The sequence below is a fragment of the Camponotus floridanus genome, unplaced genomic scaffold (assembly GCF_003227725.1).
Source record: "Camponotus floridanus strain SB8 unplaced genomic scaffold, Cflo_v7.5 scaffold79, whole genome shotgun sequence".
Taxonomy (NCBI): Eukaryota; Metazoa; Arthropoda; class Insecta; order Hymenoptera; family Formicidae; genus Camponotus; species Camponotus floridanus.
Window position 1 is genome coordinate 216,864 of NW_020229848.1, and position 19,592 is coordinate 236,455.

The 19,592-nt window shown below is 37.3% G+C and overlaps 1 protein-coding gene across 2 annotated transcripts; it reads right to left on the minus strand.

Annotated features, from left to right (window-relative positions):
• Positions 1 to 425: 425 nt before the first annotated feature.
• LOC105257554 (histone-lysine N-methyltransferase ash1) lies at positions 426 to 16,095 on the minus strand. 2 transcript variants are annotated; one of them, XM_011268254.2, is made up of 14 exons: positions 15,942 to 16,095; positions 13,980 to 14,351; positions 13,686 to 13,894; positions 12,583 to 12,702; positions 9,022 to 12,491; positions 7,602 to 7,934; positions 7,227 to 7,507; positions 5,382 to 5,887; positions 3,966 to 4,387; positions 3,526 to 3,852; positions 3,259 to 3,431; positions 2,130 to 2,296; positions 979 to 1,173; positions 426 to 890 (listed from the first exon to the last, which is right to left on the minus strand). In XM_011268254.2, the coding sequence occupies exons 2-14, from the start codon at positions 14,149 to 14,151 to the stop codon at positions 747 to 749; spliced, it is 6,519 nt and encodes a 2,172-aa protein (XP_011266556.1). In that variant the 5' UTR covers positions 14,152 to 14,351; positions 15,942 to 16,095; the 3' UTR covers positions 426 to 746. The 2 variants fall into 2 exon arrangements, with proteins under 2 accessions (XP_011266556.1, XP_011266555.1); XM_011268253.2 differs by lacking the exon at positions 15,942 to 16,095 and adding an exon at positions 15,753 to 15,923.
• Between the last annotated feature and the right edge of the window lie 3,497 nt (positions 16,096 to 19,592).

Genomic DNA, 19,592 nt, shown 5'->3' on the forward strand with positions numbered 1-19,592 from the left:
ATAATATTTTAAAATATATATAATATTTTAAAATATTTCATATATATTTAAAATATTTTAAAATATTGCAATACATTAAATACAATATTGTAATTCGCAGTAATCTGGCGAACAATTCCAAACATATGCCAATGCTATTATTACAGTATTTTAACACAATAAGTCTCGATACATCCATATCCTTCAAATAAAGAGAGTTGGTCCGTAAAGTTCACATTTAATACATGTATTCTGGAATATATTAATAACTAAAAGAAAAAAAAAGAATGTGTTTTCTCTTCTTCCTTGCGCTCCAATTACTCTGTCTTGGCACTTACTTGCCAATCTTTAATTTTTTAATTAATATTTTAAAGTTTTGTCATCTACGACGAGACATGAAAAAAAAAAAAAAAAAAAAGAAAAAATATAAAGAAAAATATCAACCATTAAATATATAAATATCGATAATCGTCTCGCTTAAATAAACATTATTCCTGATTACAGATATCGATATAAATTACATCAATGGACGGGCTGTACGAAGATTATTCCTTCACGTTCTCTTCGTTGAGGGGAGGGATGCGAAGAACGAGGAGGATAAATGTACATTGTTATCTTGATATACACGGTATATATAACATGTATAGCGTCAAGTTTAGAACGATTGAATCCATCTAGTCTATCAGCTGACTGAGATTTGTAGCGTAATTCTACAAGTCATAATTTATATGTACAGTACGATATTATCGTTGTGATATTACCCACTGTCACGGATTAAGTCCGCCGGGTCTTTTCCGGTTTCGCCTGTTCCTCTCTAGAAGGAATGACAGATCTAACGGGTCCTTCTTATTCGGCATCCTCTGTAGTAGATTCAACAGAATGCTATTCAATCTCTTCCTCTGTTCTTCCCTCTGCAAATGAAAATATAATAAATACAAATAATTACGTAAGAGATATTTGAGACCGAGCTTCTTTTAGATTCCTTGAAGCGATCGTTACCTGAGCGTATGATGTTATAGGCGGTGCGACTGTCAGGATTTCGCCTGATCTTCGTCTTGTTCTGTTACCGCACTTGTGTTCCTTATTGTGCATTTTAACGTTATCGCTGGATTCTAACTTTTGATTCCCGTCTACCTCTTGATTGTTACTCTTCTTCTTGTCCTTGGACATTTTGATTCCATCCAGACTATGAGGCTGAAAATAAGGTATTAGATTTGATGATATTATTTGAGAGATGTTATATAGGGTGATTCATTTTGATCTTAAGGCAAATATTTTGAAAAATATGCGAGATACGAGAAAATGTTTCTGACAAAAGTTATATGGTTTTAAAGGAGACATAAGATGGTGTCATTAATTTGACCTTAAATAGTTACTTGAAGGTCACGTGAAGGTTACCCTTATTCTTTTAAATGGAACCGTCCTATTTTTTATTACATATTCTTGTAGCTTATCTCGAGAGCTTTCCAAAACATAATATAATTAAATTTTCATTGAGTACTTTCCGAGTTATGAGGCTTGAAATCGTTTCTTAATTTTATATAAACCGTAAAATATTCATTTTTCGATTACTTCACCTTAATACTTTTATGTACAAAATAATGAGGAATTAATTGGTGTAAAGTAAACACTGTTGTTTCGAAAAAAAAAACATGTAATTTGCATTTAACAATTACATTTTTTTTTTCGAAACAATTATGGTGTTTTCTTTACACCAATTAATTCCTCTCATTATTTTGTATATAAAAGTATTAAGGTGAGGTAATTGAAAAATGAATATTTTACAAGATATTTTACGGTTTATATAAAATTGAGAGATTATTTCAAGCCTCATAATTCGAAAAGTACTCTATGAAAAAATATTTTATTCTAGTGTTTTGGAAAGCTCTCGACATAAGCTACAAGAATATGTAATAAAAAATAGGGGGTTCCATTTAAAAAATTGAGAATGACCTTCACGTGATCTTCAAATAACTATTTAAGGTCAAAATAATGACACCATCTTATGTTTCCTTTAAAACCATGTAACTTTTTGTCTGAAACATTTTTTCGTATCTCGCATATTTTTCAAAATATTTGTCTGTTAAGATTAAAATGAATCACCCTTATATGAAGACCTTTTTATATAATAAAATGATTATCGCATTTACCAGGTAGGTGCGATAATGCTTTATACGTTGCGGGAAGGTTTCAAATGCGTAAGGTTTCGTGCATACAGCATGCCTGGCTCTAGCCACCTTCGTGAAGAGCCGCGCTGCGCGATCCACACGATACTCGCAGACATATGTATGTTGAGGAGTCGAGCCGACTGGGCGCCCTAAATTAAAAACACGTTTAAAACAAAGTTAATTTTCATCCAATAATATCCATCAATCGTCAATAAAATACAAAGTGTTTCAGGCCACCCATACCACCCATTTAAAAACTAGAGAAGTGGTTATTTCAAAAAAGTAAAAACATTTTCTTCATTAATCGGATGCGCTCTATCGAATAGTGATATTTTCAATTTCTGGTTTCAACCGGAAGTGCATTTTTTTAAATGGATCCCTCTATTTTTCATTGCATATTCTTGTAGCTAACTACCTCGAGAGCTTTCCAAAACACTATAATAAATTATTTTTCCATGAAGTACTTTTCGAGTTATGAGGCTCGAAATCATTTCTTAATTTTATATAAATCATAAATTATCTTGTAAAATATTCATTTCGATTATTTTACCTTAATACTTTTATGTACAAAATAATGAGAGGAATCAATTGGTGTAAAGAAAACATACAGTTGTTTTTAAGAAAAAGTATGGAATTGTTAATGTATGGTATTGCAAATTACATATTTTTTCTTAGAAACAACTATGTGTTTTCTTTACACCAATTGATTCCTCTCATTATTTTGTACATAAAAGTATGAAGATAAGATAATCGAAAAATGAATATTTTACAAGATATTTTATGGTTTATGTAAAATTAAGAAATGATTTCAAGCCTCATAACTCGAAAGGTACTTAATGGAAAAATAATTCATTATAGTTTTTTGGAAAGCTCTCGAGGTAGCTACAAGGTAAGCTACAAGAATATGCAATGAAAAATAGGGGGTTCCATTTAAAAAAAATACACTTCCGGTCTGAATCGCCTATTTCCGGCCGGAACCAGAAGTTGAAAATATCACCATTCGACGGAGCGCACCCGATTTATAAAGAAAATGTTTTTACTTTTTTGAAATAATCACTTCTCTAATTTTTAAATGGGTGGTCTGAAACACCCTGTATAGTATAATATATACCTTTACAAAAAGTATGTGGATCCAGCACCCAGCATCGCTCGGCCACGAGATCGCAAGGTACAGCTTCGTACAATGGTGCGCACACGACTTCATTGACGTAGAATTTGCGCGTTGGCTCGTGGTACGTTTCGTGAGGTCTAAGATAGTGATGTCCAAACACAAACCTCTCGCCCCTAGTAAATCGAGGATTGAATTTTAAAATTGATAATCTTGAATCTTTCAAATCGATCAACTTGACTGATTCGTCAGCATAAAACAAACACTTACTCGCGATTCTTCCACAGACGTTCGATTCGGAAAATGTCCATCTGCTCGTAGTCGGGCTTTTGTATAGTTTTGTACGTATGTTTGTCAGGAGTGTCCCTTAAAACATACACCGTATCGCCCTGTCGAAGCTGCAAATCGCCCCGCAATAATGTCACGTAGTGCTTTTTGCCTTCTTCCTCCTCCTCACCCTCTAATGGTATTTCCAGGTCAACTTGGCGCGGTTGGCATCTCTCGCACAGGTAAGACTCGACGCTCGTATCAGCTTTGACGCAGTCGCAATGCTGCCAAACGAGACAACGCTCGCACTGAATCATCAAGCCTTCATCCCTGCACAGATTATCGATTATAAAAGTCAGCCAATCTTCATACACTTTGGGTACGAAAAAAATTATCGGATGTACCAGACTGAAAATTGATGTTTACCCATTTAATTAATTTACCTGTGTAATCCGCAGATGCACCTGATGACATCTTCCTCTCCGGCTGTGGAACCACGAGGCGGCAAGAAGCTCTGAGACGGCGGAGAACCCGTCGCCTCCGTTATAGCGTCCACAAAGTCGGGTTTACTGCTCAGATACAGCTTCCTGAGTCTCGCTGCAGCGATTCCTATCTCGGATGTTCTACCAAAGAACCTCACGTTGTTGTCAAAGAGCCTTATCATGTCGTGATCAAAGTGCTCCGCGGTCTTGTAATGGCCAGTGCCAATGCATTGATCTATCGTGCTCAGGTCAATGGGTTCTGTTATCTTTTCATAGTAATCGGACAATTTTCTCTTGGGGGGTAAGTTCATGAACGGTGTGCATAGTAGCTGACCATTCTCGTCATTCGCCGTTGCAACGATTGTGTACAAGTCTTTCAATACCTGTGAAAACGAGATCAATAGAATTAATTATGATATACAGGGTGGCCCATTTTAATCCATCCGAATATCTCTAAAACCAAGCCCGGGAGAGAAAAATGTTTCAGACAAAAGTTGTTTGGTTTCGAGGGGGCCATAAGATGGTACCATTGGTTTGACTTTGAAGAGTCATTTGAAGGTCACGTGAAGGTCACCTCAATCTTTTTAAATGGCACCCCCTATTTTTTATTACATATTCTTGTAGCTGACCTCGAAAGCTTTCCAAAACGCTATAATAAAATATTTTTTCATAGAATACTTTTCGAGTTATGAGGCTTGAAATCATTTCTTAATTTTACATAAACCGTAATATATCTCGTTATATATCTAAAATATTCATTTTTCGATTATCTTGCCTTAATACTTTTATGTACAAAATAATGAGAGAAATTAATTGGTGTAAAAAAAACACATAGTTGTTTTAAAGAAAAAATATGTAATTGTTAATTGCAAATTACATATTTTTTCTTAAAAATAACTATGTGTTTTCTTTACACCAATCGATTTCTCACATTATTTTGTGCATAAAAGTATTAAGGTAAAATAATCGAAAAATGAATATTTCACTAGATATTTTATGATTTATGTAGAATTAAGAAATTATTCAAGCCTCATAACTCGAAAAATACTCAACAAAAAAATATTTTATTATAGTGTTTTGGAAAGCTCTCGAGGTCAGCTACAAGAATATCTAATAAAAAAATAGGGGGTGCCATTTAAAAAAATTGAGGTGACCTTCACGTGACCTTCAAATGACTCTTCAAGATCAAACCAATGGTACCATCTTATGGCCCCCTCGAAACCAAACAACTTTTGTCTGAAACATTTTTCTCTCCTGGTTTGGTTTTCGAGATATTCGACTGGATGGATTAAAATGGGCCTGTACTTTTCTGCATCAGTGGTATTTATTATTGAGTATCGACAATAATATGAAAACCTTACACACGCATCAACTGACCTTGGCTAGTTTTGCAGTCTTGTGAACCTCCGGGTCGTCTTGAGCCTGTGCAAGCCTTCGCGTTCGCACAGTTCGCGCGTTAGTGTTTGTCAACGCAGTCAACTGCGAGAAAAATGCGTCAGACTGCGCCTTCGAGTCTCCGGAGCTCTTCTCCTTCGCGATGCTCGCGTTACCAATCTTGGTTTTTCCGTTCTGCACCTGAACATGCTGCACCGATGCCGACTTGAGTCGTCGTACTTTCTCCAGGTTCCTCAGCAGGAAGCAGTGATGTTCGCGCGCGAAGCATCGCTGCTGGTAGGACATTGGTTTCAGCTGCGGCGTATTGTGCGTTAACGTCGGGTCCCCAACCTTGCGAGATTTGCAGATGTTCTTGGAGTTGACTGATTGCACCGCATTCGACTTTCGAATGTTCTTTCGCGGTCTGCCCACCGATCTTCTTTCGGTAGATTCCACTTGAGAGGAGGGTAGAGATGGGACGCTTCTAGCCACCCTTTGACTTTTTCCACCTGTCGCATAGAATGCAAGCTTAGTATCTGATGAAATTAAACGATGCGTAGATACAATTTGATTTTTCTACACTGAGAAAAAAATCTCTGGTTGCATTAATTAGAATTCTGGTAGACTCAACCAGTATGTCTGTTGGAAAATGGACGAACCAGAATTCTTGTAGGAATTATTAGATGAATCTGATTAATTTCTTCCTGTTAAATTTATCAAATTTTCTGGTTAATAATTAATATATGATTAGTTTAATAATATTTATCACATGCTTTAATATTTTAAAATTTATCGAATTTATAGGAATTCTTAATAATATGTGTAATAATATACTTAATTTTAAAATATTTTAAGTATTTTAAAGTATTTTAAATTTATCAATGAAAATACTTTGAGGATATAAATTTTGCGATTATTTTTTAATCTCTAAATGCTGGACTCTTACAAAATTTTTTTTCCTATCGTGATAAATTATTTTTCTAACAAATTTAAATTAAAAAAATTTGAATTTATCAATTCTGAATTTTTAATTCGCGCACTAAGAAAAAAATCTGGTTGCATTAATTAGAATTCTGATAGATTCAATCAGTATGTCTGTTGGAAAATGGACGAACCAGAATTCTTGTAGGAATTACCAGATGAATCTGATTAATTTCTTCTTGTTAAATTTACCAAATTTTCTGGTTAATAATTAATATATGATTAATTAATATATGATTAGTTTAATAATATTTATCACACGCTTTAATATTTTAAAATTTGAATCTGATTAATTTCTTCCTGTTAAATTTATCAAATTTTCTGGTTAATAATACTAAACTCGCCAGCACCAAGTCGTCTAAAATTTTTTCCATCTAATCTCAAAAGTCTATTTAATATTCTGAATTCCAACAAGATTATTGGAAATTCAATCCAGATTATTGAATAAATTATTTTAAATTCAGTTTGTTAGAAATTAAACTGATAGACAGTGATGCAAGAAGGATTCAGCTCAAACACACACAATCCGAGAGCTAGCGTTCTCTTTCTGGCACTACTGCTCGTAAGAGAAAAAAAAATATACTTTGGATTTAATGTTGATACTAGTTCTTTATATACATATTATGGCAAATATTGAATACGAGTTAAGAGTGGCAAGCAAAGAAATTAATGTAACAAGAAATTTTATAGATCCAACCAGGAAATACTAATCAAATCCTTATAGTAAAATCTATTAAACGTTCTAGTTATAAAAAATCGAGTCTTATCATGATAACTAGAAATTCTTGTTTGATTTAATCAAAATGCTTTCAATCATATTCGTCTTGTTGATACAATCAAACGATTTTTCTCAGTGTATTGATTTACCTATGACACCTCTACAGGCACTACTGCCGCATCTACATTGTTGGCCTTCCGATGGATTGAAAAGCGCGAAATTGTAATCATACGTCAATTCCTCCCCCGGCTTGATGTCTCTCGATGCGAATAGCGCCATACGCGGTAGCCCGAGAACGCTCCACTTCTGCATCTCGCAATTGGGCTCGCACGAATGATTCACAAACCTCCCGTCACCACCCATGCGATGACCGTCGATCACCAGGCCACCGTCCAGGTGCAAGCAATAATGATGTGTGTCGTTGGCGTACCTGTAATTTTTTTCATGTACACTTTCATATCTATTTTTCAATTTTGTTACCTTATCTTTCAACGTTTGATTCGCATATATGAATCGAATCGTACCTGGTCGCCATTCTCGACTTAAATTCCCTTTCCGATACGACCTCGCCCACGTATTCGAGGATAAAGTCTCCAGATTTGATGGATTGCTGAGTCCTTACTCCCCATCCCTTGTCCTCTGTCATAAATTTCTGCAATCCCGGCGACCACTCGTGTTTTTGAATCTTTTGATTCTCGCACTTTTCACCAGAAGGACACAGTTGTGGTGAACACTCGCTGAATACCATGCGATTAATACAATCGTCTCCGCAGCCGCTCTCCGGTTTGCATTCACACGCTTGCGCCTCATAGAGAGTAGTCGGCTTAACATCGTAATAAATGTTGGTCCGAATTTTTCTGCAAACAAATGCAAATTATTGTGTAAAGTTATACATATATGTATACTTGATCTATTATATGTATAATACATTTTTAAAAATTACTTTTCAATATTATGTACAGAGTGAGGAAAAAATATGGAAACCCCCAAATTTTTCGAAAACTATGCATTTTAGAAACAAATGTTTGAGACAAAAGTTGTAGGGTCTCAAGTAATGCATTACATAGCAACATCAGTATGACCTTGAAGAGTGTTGTCAAAGTCACATGAAGGTGATCTTCAATTTCTTAAATGTAAACCCCGATTTCTCATTGCATATTCTTATAGCTTACTTCGAGAGCTTTTCAAAACACTATAATAAAATGTTTTTTCATTGAGTACTTTTCGAGTTGTGAGGCTTGAAATAATTTCTTAATTTTACATAAATCATAAAATATATATCTAGCAAGATATTCATTTTTCGATTAGCTTATCTTAATACTTTTATGTACAAAATAATGAAAAGAATCAATTGGTGTAAAGAAAACATTATAATTGTTTCGAAAAAAAAAAAAAAAAATATTAATTGCAAATTACATATTTTTTTTTCGAAATAACTATGTGTTTTCTTTACATCAATTGATTCCTCTCATTATTGTGTACATAAAAGTATTAAGGTACATATAAGTATTAAGATAATCGAAAAATGAATATTTTACTAGATATTTTATGGTTTATGTAAAATTAAGAAACAATTTCAAGCCTCATAACTCGGAAAATACTTAATGAAAACTAACTTAGTTATAGTGTTTTAGAAAGCTCTCGAGATAAGCTACAAGAATATGTAATAAAAAATAGGCGGTTCCATTTAACTAATTGAGGATGACCTTCACGTGATCTTGACAACACTCTTCAAGGTCATACTGATATCACCATGTAATCCGTTTCTTGAAACCCTACAACTTTTGTCTGAAACATTTGTTTCTAAAATGCATAGTTTTCGAAAAATTTAAAGGTTTCCATACTTTTTCTTCCCCCTGTAAATTTGTTTGACATGAAAAAATTTCCAACATATTAATTCATAATCGCTAGATCTAGAATTACAAGAGAAAATACTCTGCTCACTTGTAGTTCCACGATGGTACCAAATCCCGACCAGGTAGCCTCGACTGAGCATGCAGCCACAATAGATTATACTGCAGTTGAAGCGCTGTCTTCTTCTGTCGCAACAGTTTTCCGGTCGGTATAATGCTTGGTAGTTGCTCAGCAGCTGTATAATGCTCGCCAGTGGGGCAGACGATAATCTTTCTCTTGGCATCAGCATCAGGGAGCTTCTTAGACTCAAGATCCTTCTTGTACTCGGAGAATATGTTGTTAGCCTGCAAGTATCGTTTCTTCCATCTCGACTGTTTCTTCCGGTTGTGTGCGGAAAGACCAGAGGGCTTCCTCCCAATCTCCTGATCCTCGCTAGCCACGTCGCTGCTGGGTGGTGCCTCACTTTCCGTGTCGTAGCCAGCGCTTCTCAGCCTCTTCGAGCTCCTACTGTATAGATTAGAAGGACTGGTCGAGCCTCTTCTTCTTTTATGATTGTTGTTGAAGCAGCCAGACAACTCCATCTTGACATTCGCCGCCGCCTGAGCGTTGGCGCGTTCCAACTTCCTCAGGTTCTCCTCGTTTAGCTCCGCGATACGTTGGCTCTGATTATAACGCTCGAGGGATTCCTCCAGCGACGCGTTCTCGTCGTAGATGCGGCAATCAGGTATCTTCTCATACTTAATCGGACTCGGATACAGCTTCTCGGACAACACGCTGCTATCAGACTCCACGAGATCCTTGCGAACTCGCAGCTGACCGGGGCAAGACTCGGTCACCTCATCCGAGCCACTTCGACTCGACGTCTCTTGCACCAGACTAGAATTGTCCAGGTTCTTCACGTCATCTCTAACGACATTCTTCCTATTATCATTGTTTTCAAGAACACTACTTTCCTTTTCTATCAGAGATACTTTCTTATTGTCCTCCATATCCTCGGATACATCTTGATCCTTGCGTGTCTCGTTGGCGCCCACCGATGCTGTCGACTTAGCCACCCCGGAAGAGTCAACGACGACCTTCTTCTTCTTCTTCTTCAGAGTGGGGAAGCCGGTGCGATTGATGGCCTTCCTTCTTCGCATCTTCTTCTTCGTGAGGATCATCGCCGCGGTGTTGTTCATGAGATTTGGCACGCTTGAACCCCCAATCTGCGCTTTGCTCTCCGTTACAGCGTCACTATCGTCGAACGTTGCGGATACATGGGTCTCCGAGTCGACCTTAATGCTCTTCTCCATCCGTTCGATGTCCAATTTGTCCTCCGATTGGGTCTTATCGGCCTTGATCGATTTCTCCGCCACTACTACCTTCTCCAGTTTGCTAGACTTTTCTGTAGCAACCTTGGAACCCTTTTCCACTGCCTTGTCGAGGATGCCGTGACCCTCGGACGGTAGTTTCGTGACGGTAACGCGAAGATCCTTGACGATTTTCTTCTTCCGACGCGGTTGAACCTCCAGCTGAACGATGGACTTGTCCTCGTCGGCTGCCTGCTTCTCAGACACCGCGTTCTCAGCGTCCCTGGGTCTCTTCTTGGGTGTCACTGGCGTGGCTTCTTCCTCGTGAATGGAGGACGTTGAGCTGCCGCCACCGCCGTATCTCGTAATAGTGGCTTCGATCGCCTCCTCTATATGACTCTCTGTGGAATTGGACTCATTTGCGTTTACATCCGCGCAGCTGGCGTTCGAACTCTGCGAACTATGCGGGCTGGATACGTGATAGTGGCGTTTCTTCAGCGGCAGCCGCTGCTCGTTGGGATTGGAGCTCGTGCTGGTGTTCGCGCTGCTCTTGGAATCAGCGTTCGCCAATACTTTCTCCTTCTTTAGACGTCGTTTCAGTTTCTGATCATCATTCGTGTTGACGTCGCCACCTTTCCTCTTCTTCGTGACCTTCTTCACGCGGAAGATCTGCGGTAGCTCGGAATGATTGGCGGTAGCGTTGTTCCTGCCCAAGCTGCAGGACCTCGCAAACTCATCGATCAGCTTCTCCAGCTCGTGAAGGATGCACGAATCGATGATACGTATAGGCTTCTCCGGCGGCGTCAGCAGTTTCCTATGATGCTTGTGATGATGCCGCTTGTGGCAATGATTGTGCTGGGTCGGTTGCGCCGTTTTGTCGCATTTGCTAGACACGTGCTTCATTATTTCAGCCTTCAATATGTCACCGACCGGTAATGAGATTAGGGTTTGCACCCCCACGCCATTAGTCTCGTGATTGACGGTTGTCTTCTTGTTGCATTTGTTCTCCTTCAGGACCCGCCTGCCAACGGGTGGCGCGACCTTCTTCACCAGACTCTGTTTCTTAGGTACAACGGTCGCGGCGTTATTCCTGTTCTCCTTGGAGCCCGTTCTCTTACCGGTGCTCTTTGGATCTTTGGAGGCCTGATGCTCGCACGTCTTCTGTCGCGTCAGTGGAACTGTAGTCTTGTTAGGCACGCACGTTCTATCCTGTCTGACCTTCCGACAACTCCTGCCATCGCATTGGGGCACGAGTTTGCTCGCGGTAGACCTGCTTAGGCACTTTACTCTCATCGGGGAACTCGTCGTAGTCTTCTTGACTATGGCTCTCTCCTGCTTCACCGGATTACCGTAACGTTTCTTCTGATACAACGTCGGTTGCTTACCTTTCGTTCTTTTGCTCGCGGGGGAAACATCCTCCTTCGCGTCCCTGGACGCGATCGGCTTTGCATTAGCCCGTTTTCTGGCCGAAGATGCATCTTCCTTGGTGTTCTTCAGAGTCGACTCCTTCGTAGCTCCTTGCTTCTTTTCCGCTGATCGAGAATCCGAATTTTTGCTAGTCTTCAAAGACTCATTTTTTTCCTTCTCCGCCTTTTCGATCTTCTGGATCTTTTCAACGATCTCCGGCCTTAGACGTGGCCTGCCAGGTCCACGCGGTTGGGCGGATACCGCCTTCGCTGGCCTGCCAGGCTTCCGTTTCGGAGGGTACAGTACCCGGTCGACGTTTACCGCCGGTTTAGTGGTGACTGGCGGTTGAATCGGCGATTGAGTCGGCGCTGGAGGACTGACAGGACTGACCGCCAGGTGTAAGGGACTGTTGTCGACCGACTGAATGCCAGAATCGGGCGACACGTTCGACACGCATGGGTACTCGTTGTCATTGCTCGCTTTTTTAGCGCTGCACTTGCCGCGCCTCTTGCGCGGTTCCTCGGATAGCATGGCGGTCTTCTCGACAAACTGCTGCAACAAGGTAGAACTGTACACAGGCACGGGATTCTGATCGCCGTTCTCGCTCGTATCCGAGTCCGCGCCGAGCGACATGCGTTCAATCGCTTTCGACACCAATCGGCCGCTCTCGGAGTCCTCGAAGCCGTCGAACGGCGCGTCCTCCTGCTCCTGGGAGGGCAAGATCGCGGTCAGGTCTTCCTGATTGATTTCTTGCAGCGATGAGTGGTGGTGGTGCTGATGCTGCTGGGACTGTTGCTGCTGCGTTTGTTGCGACGCCACGTGTCCCGCAGACGAGTCCGAATCTTCGCTACTACATTCTGAGGACTGCAAGCCGAGTGTTTTTTTCCAAATCTAGGGTCTCTCCATTTAATTGATAAATTCCATTTAATTTATGAATGATAAGACAATTATTTACCTTATTCCCGTGATTGGTTTTAAGTTTCTTTGTAACATTTCTCTTGTTTTTTTCACACTTAATTTTCTCGGACTCCTCCTTTTTCGGGCCCTTCATGGTGATTTTTAATTTCAACGCTCCCTGCAAACACGATACAATATCTTCCTATAAAAAGTCACTACAAAAACACAAAAACTAGTAGGATTGAAATACAAAGTGGCCCCGAACCTTTCGGCCAGAGTTTTTGAGATCTTGTAGGAAAATTCTGAACAAAAAATTTCCTATAAACATGGGTCGAAAAATCCTTCCTTAAGAAGTTAACGCTTAAAAACCTCTCATGAAGAAAGAGCAAAAGGTAAAAAGAAAATGAAATAAAAAGAAAATGAAACTAAATAAATTTCTTGAAAAAAACGATAAAAGTAAAAAATAAAAATCTTTTTCTTTTATGAAAATAAAATAATTTTTTTTTAACTAACTTTTATTTTATTTTCATAAAAGAAAAAAATTTTTATTTTTATCGTTTTTTTCAAGAAATTTATTTAATTTTATTTTCTTTTCACTTTTTGCTCTTCCTTCATCAGAAGTTTTTGAGCGATAACTTCTTAAGGAGGCATTTTTCGACGCATGTTTATGGGAAATTTTTTGTTCAGAATTAAATTTCCTATAAGATTTCCAATAAACATGCGTCGAAAAATCCTTCCTTAAGAAGTTATCGCTCAAAAACCTCTCATGAAGGAAGAACAAAAGGTGAAAAGAAAATGAAATAAAAAGAAAATGAAACTAAATAAATTTCTTGAAAAAAACGATAAAAATAAAAATAAAAATCTTTTTCTTTGAAATGAAAATAAAATAATTTTTTTTAACTAACTTTTATTATATTTTCATGAAAGAAAAAGATTTTTATTTTTATCGTTTTCTTCAAGAAATTTATTTAATTTCATTTTCTTTTTATTTTTTGCTCTTCCTTCATCAGAGGTTTTTGAGCGATACTATAACTTCTTAAGGAGACATTTTTCGACCCATGTTTATGGGAAATTTTTTGTTCAGAATTAAATTTCCTACAAGATCTCAAAGTCTGATTGGAACGTTCGGGGCCACCCTGTATATATCACGTTTGGGTATACTTGTTCAAAGTTGGTTTCTTGAATGGAAAACGTTTGTTCACTGTGTTCGGAGGAACAGTCCGAATTAGATTCACTATCCTCCTCTTCGTCGCCGCTACTTTCGTCGTCTGACTCTGAATTAGAATCTGAATAAGAGCAACTGCCTTCGCTTCCACCAGAACTTTCGTCGTCGGAATCGGAGTCTTCTTCGGAATCGACCGAGTCTGTTCCTAAATTTATCAAAGAAAATTATTAGGATTATTTATTTTCTGGCGAAACAAGAGACATTTCTAAGTAATTGACGTTCGCAACTACCATTAGGTTCAGTAGTAGGATCCCAACTACCACCACCCTTTATGGCATCCATATCAACGGTCGAGGGGAGCTCTTTCTCTTGCTCCCCATCGTTTTCCTCCCAATTCCAATTCTGTAGTTCTAAATCCGAGGGATGGTGAATAACGGCGTTCCATCCTGAATCACCAGACATTTTTCAGCTTATCTGACATCCAGCTGGATCCAATAGAATACCATTCCTTATACTTTTGTTCATTCATCAAGCCTTTTTACGATAACAAAAAGCATATCTTCAATCCTTGGCTCATGGAATATTCATTTGCGAATAATCACCAGTATCATTCTTGCCAGGATCGACAAGCTTGACAGTTTGAAGATTCCAAGATCGCTACGCTATAAAAAAAGAAGGATATTTTCATTAGTTTAATTATTCATTTTTGACAAATATTAACGCCTATTATTTAAAAAGATATCTTAGAAAACTCTGATAAAAAAAATTAATTGCGAAAGAATAAGTTTTTACATGATGTCATTTCTCTAAAACTAAACTTGTCATTTTTTGCACGTTAATCAAAAGTACACAGAGAAAAATGTATAAATATATTCAAGTAAATATTATTTATTTTAAGTATATCATAAGTTTGTATATCCCTAAATATATCACAAGTTTACCAGAAGCATTAAATTTAATTAAATATATTTTAAATTTTAGTAAGTGCAGTATTTTAGTCAAGAATATTAATATTATTATTAATATTAAATTTTAAACAAAAATTTGGTTTGTTTACTACAAGAGTTGACGTAAAGTAAGTTTGATTTTTCTTTGATACAACCTTACAATATTCTTGAAGAGAAAATAAATTCTTCTTTTGAGTACACGATAATAAGATTTTCTAACACTTGTGATGAGTATATTTTAAGACTATTATCAAGAATATATGCTTTGTTGAAGAAAACTATTATTAAAAAAAGAAAAATAAACTGAGTAACCACTTTTCTTGGCAGTAGAATGATATTTTTCTCTGCATTAAATTAATTGAATATATTCTGAATTTTAGTAAGTGCAGTATTTTAGTCAAGAATATTAATATTAAATTGAAACAAAAATTTGGTTTGTTTAATACAAGAGTTGATGTAAAGTAAGTTTGATTTTTCTTTGATTTTTACAACCTTATAATATTCTTGAAGAGAAAATAAATTTTTTTTTGAGTACACGATAATAAAATTTTCTAACACTTGTGATGAGCATATTTTAAGACTATTATCAAGAATATATTCTTTGTTGAAGAAAACTATTATTAAAAGAAGAAAAATAAACTGAGTAATCGCTTTTCTTGGCAGTAGAATGATATTTTTCTTTGCATTAAATTAATTGAATATATTCTAAATTTTAGTAAGTGTAGTATTTTAGTCAAGAATATTAATATTAAATTGAAACAAAAATTTGGTTTGCTTAATACAAGAGTTGACGTAAAGTAAGTTTGATTTTTCTTTGATACAACCTTACAATATTCTTGAGGAGAAAATAAATTCTTCTTTTGAGTACACGATAATAAAATTTTCTAACATTTGTCATGAGTATATTTTAAGACTATTATCAAGAATATATGCTTTGTTGAAGAAAACTATTATTAAAAAAAGAAAAATAAATTGAGTAATCGCTTTTCTTGGCAGTAGAATAATATTTTTCTCTGTGTACAGGATCCAAGGATCAAGGATCACAAGCCTCGAGCTACAAGTTTGCACGTAATTTCGCAACTCAGTGTGTACTTGAAGCATTAGAAAGAGACAAACATTTAAACTCCCGACATCTAAGCACGTCTAAATCATCCGGCCGCCTCTGCTGACGCGTCACGGACGGACGGACGGACGGACGGACGGACGGGTAAACAAGAGCCTTCGCGGAATCGGAGCCCGGCTTCGCTCGCGTCGCGCCTGCCTTTTTTCGGCCCCGGAGACGCGCGATCGTCCTCGATACGATACCTGGACTGGACAGCGGGACGCGACCGCGGCTCGGTGGAAACGACAGCTGTTTCTGGCGCGCCAGGTGCGCGTCTCTGGAAACGTCGCGATTTGGCGCGAAATGTCGTCGCGTCGACCCGGACGCGAGGCCGGGAGTCGCGTCGCGACGATCGCCAGGAACGCGACGACGTCGTCGGCGGGGGTCGCGGGGCTCGCTGACGGGAGGTCGCCTTCCCGGCGTGACGAGGGCGATGTTTACGTCTGGCCCTGGTCGCAACTTGAGCACAAAATGGCGTTTCACGGCGACGGTTGTTAACTTCGTCGCGACGTCCTGGACGATTTCCCACCAGGTCCCTGGACCCGGGGGTCGAGGATGAAGGGTCTCGCGAGAGAGCGTGTTGGGTTCCCTCGGCACCGTTGCCGCGATTCTCCCTCCGCGGATTCACCTCCCGGGTTCACTTTGCGCCGGATAGATTCGCGTGTGCGTCTCACTTCAGGTGCGTCGAGACTCGCGCATCGCGTTTCGCGATTCCGCTGCTCGCGCCGCGACATCAGCGCCATCTAGAGAGCGACGAGTGGAGCGGGAGCGCGGATGTTATCGACCGAGTCGGGGACGGCTCTACCTTATCGACGGGGCTCGCGTGATTCGCGTCGCGCGGCGCTAATGTCACGGCGATGTATTTTAAATTTCGAGGTAAGGATGGGTTTTTACTTGACGCTCGACGCTCATTTTTCAGCGTCAAAAGACGTCATGTGATCGAAAAATGACGAATTAGTATCTTTATTTTTAGTGATGTTTTTTGACGATAAAAAAATGAATATCGAACGTCAAGTGAAAACCCACACTAAAGGTACCTTTTCATGTGTCGCTCATCGCTCGTTTTGAACGATAAAAAAGTCACGTGACTAGATTGTCGCTAGCGACTAGCTATTGAGCATGAAAAGAGCTCCAACAGCGATTTAGAAAGAAAAGTTGCGTTAATACATGCATAGTATAAAATAAATATATACAATGTTACAAGCAAGAAAATATTATAATTGAATGATTGAGTGCACAAAAATTATAAATGAAAATAATATAAAGCAGAACAATATAAAGAAAAGATTAGCAGTAGCGACAGTTCTTTATTATTTAGAAGAAAAAAAGAAACGACGATACAAAAAAAAAGTTTTTGGGTTAATCCATTGTTTCAAATAAGAGATAAAAGTGGATTTTATAATGCACTTTTTTTATATAAAATTTATAAATACAAACATTCTATCTAATACAGGATAAAAATTATTACATTATTATTAAATTATACATTATTATTTAATTATAAAATATTATTATATATATTTAATATTTATTACAAAATTATATACTTACTCTTTGATTCATGATTGATCCATTTGAGTTTTAAAATTTCAAAATTATCGCTCGTGATGTCGCTTATAGTTGGAAAAATCCAACTACAGAATCCCGCGACTACGTGACGTCATTATGTCGCTAAAATCTAGCGATAGAGCGATGTATGAAATGGCACCTTAAAGGTGCATTTTCACATACCGCTGGAACAAATAGTTGAAGCGACAGATTTGTCGCTCGTAATCCAGCAGCTACAATTTTGTAGTTTAGATCGGTTCAACTACAAAGCATTATCGCTCAAACGATGTGTCAAACGCTGATACATTGCTAACAGTGTTGCCGTGCTGTATTAATTGTATGTACTAAAATAAAAATGTAATAAATTTTCCAGTTGCGTTGACATACGAAAATAATTCAGAAATCTTGCAATTTCTAATCTCACATTCGGTAAAATAGTTGTAAAATCCATATTGATCATGATTTTGAAAAAGTGGTGCGACTCAAAATTTTTTTTTCAATAATGTCTTTTTTGTTTCTGATATGTCGATAGTAATATAATAAAAACGATATCATTTTCAAATTGTATTTGACGTTTTCGTCGAATTATTTTATTACGATTTGATATTCAGTTATAATATTTTCTTCTTTTAGAAGCTACCATTATTGCTTTGTACAACATAATTTTTTGTGCACAAGCTGCCGTTGTAATGGTTTAGCGACAAAAGTCGTCACGTGATCATTTTTGTCGCTCAAATGATCAGTTTTAGCGGCACATAAAAATGCATCTTTATAATAATATTATGATTAGGCATTAAGGTCAGTACACATGAGAAAATTTTAGTATTTACCATAAGCAAATCGACCAATCACAGGACGGCGTCCATTTTATATAGCTTTCGGTTAACTTCACAATATAAAAAAATTTAATTAAAATTAAACGAATGACTCACAAACCTTTTTAATTAGACTTCAAAACTCTTCATACGAAATACAAACGATTCATAAGGAGAATTTTTAATATTTAGTTATGTTGGCTAACTACATACTGTAAAAATGATTAATTTTTTATAATTATTCTAATTACTCACAAACGTTTTTAATCAAACTTCAAACATCTTCATACGAAATACAAACGATTTTATAAGGAGATTTTTGTTGGCTGAAAAATTTCCGGCTAACTTAATACGAATCAATTATATTCATATTTATTTTTGTTGTAATTTTCTGATTGGCTAACGCAGAAAATTCGCTTCGGTAAAACCCTTCTCAAAAACATTGTTCAAAAAATGTTTGGAGATAACATTTACAAAAAAAGTGTATAAATGATTCAACAATAGCTATCATGATTATATTCTCATAAATAATCATCATTAATAATATGAATAAATAAGTTAATCGAGGCAAATGTTTTCAGTATATATTAAAACGAAACACAAATAGGACTCAACGCTATCTGTCTTTCTCCAATCTATTCTTTATCAAATCTAAACGAAAGGATGACTCATTCCATGAGTATAGAGCTTAATGATTCCCGCTCAAAAATTCCGTCCTCGGAAAATTCGCCATAACTCACTGAGCAGTTAAGTAGCAATCGAATGTGATTGGTTTTTATCTTTAAATTCACCAATCTAGCCGTTCAGTGAGCGGTCGTGCTTTTGGATTCACCCAATGGGCGCTTTCCATTTAGCGACACAAGCATCATTCTGTCTTTTTTCACCATTAGCGAATAACAAACATGAAAACTTGTGTCAACCCCAGGTAGAACATGAAATTCATAACGACATCATTATGACGTCACCTAAAAGTCATTTTAGAAAAATCATAATGATCTCATTTGATATACTTTTGGCAATGTTTTGGTGACTTATTAATATCATTTTTTATATATATTACGCAATTACTTGTTTATTTAATTATTCATGTATATTTTAATTATATTTAAGCAACATAATCTTTTTAAAATTATATAATGCGATTATTGAACTTAAAAATTTATGATTCTGTTTGTCATCTTTAAGTCATTTTGTAATCATTTTTTGTTTAGGTAAGTCATAAATAAAATGATGACGTCATAATGAGTTTTATGTTTTAATAAAAACCTGGGACTTGTATCGCCAAATGGAAAGCACCCACATATCAGCTAGAGAGGAGAGAGGGGGAGGAGAAAAATCCCTAGCGTTGACTGGCGAGGTTCTCCGTTCAGCATTTCGCAATCTTGCGTTGCAACGCCGCCGAGAGCACCGTGTATATAAGAGAGCGCCGCATATATATGTGTACACATATATATAGATATATATATGCGTGTGGGTGGTAGGGAGTAGGAA

Coding starts and splice junctions, on each gene's coding strand:
- LOC105257554 (XM_011268254.2), bottom strand. CDS start 14,151: ATGTCTGGTGATTCAGGATGGAACGCCGTTATTCACCATCCCTCGGAT. Junction 2,297..3,258: donor TCCACATACTTTTTGTAAAG/GTATATATTATA, acceptor TTTTTAATTTAG/GGCGCCCAGTCGGCTCGACT. Junction 1,174..2,129: donor AGCATTATCGCACCTACCTG/GTAAATGCGATA, acceptor CCTTATTTTCAG/CCTCATAGTCTGGATGGAAT.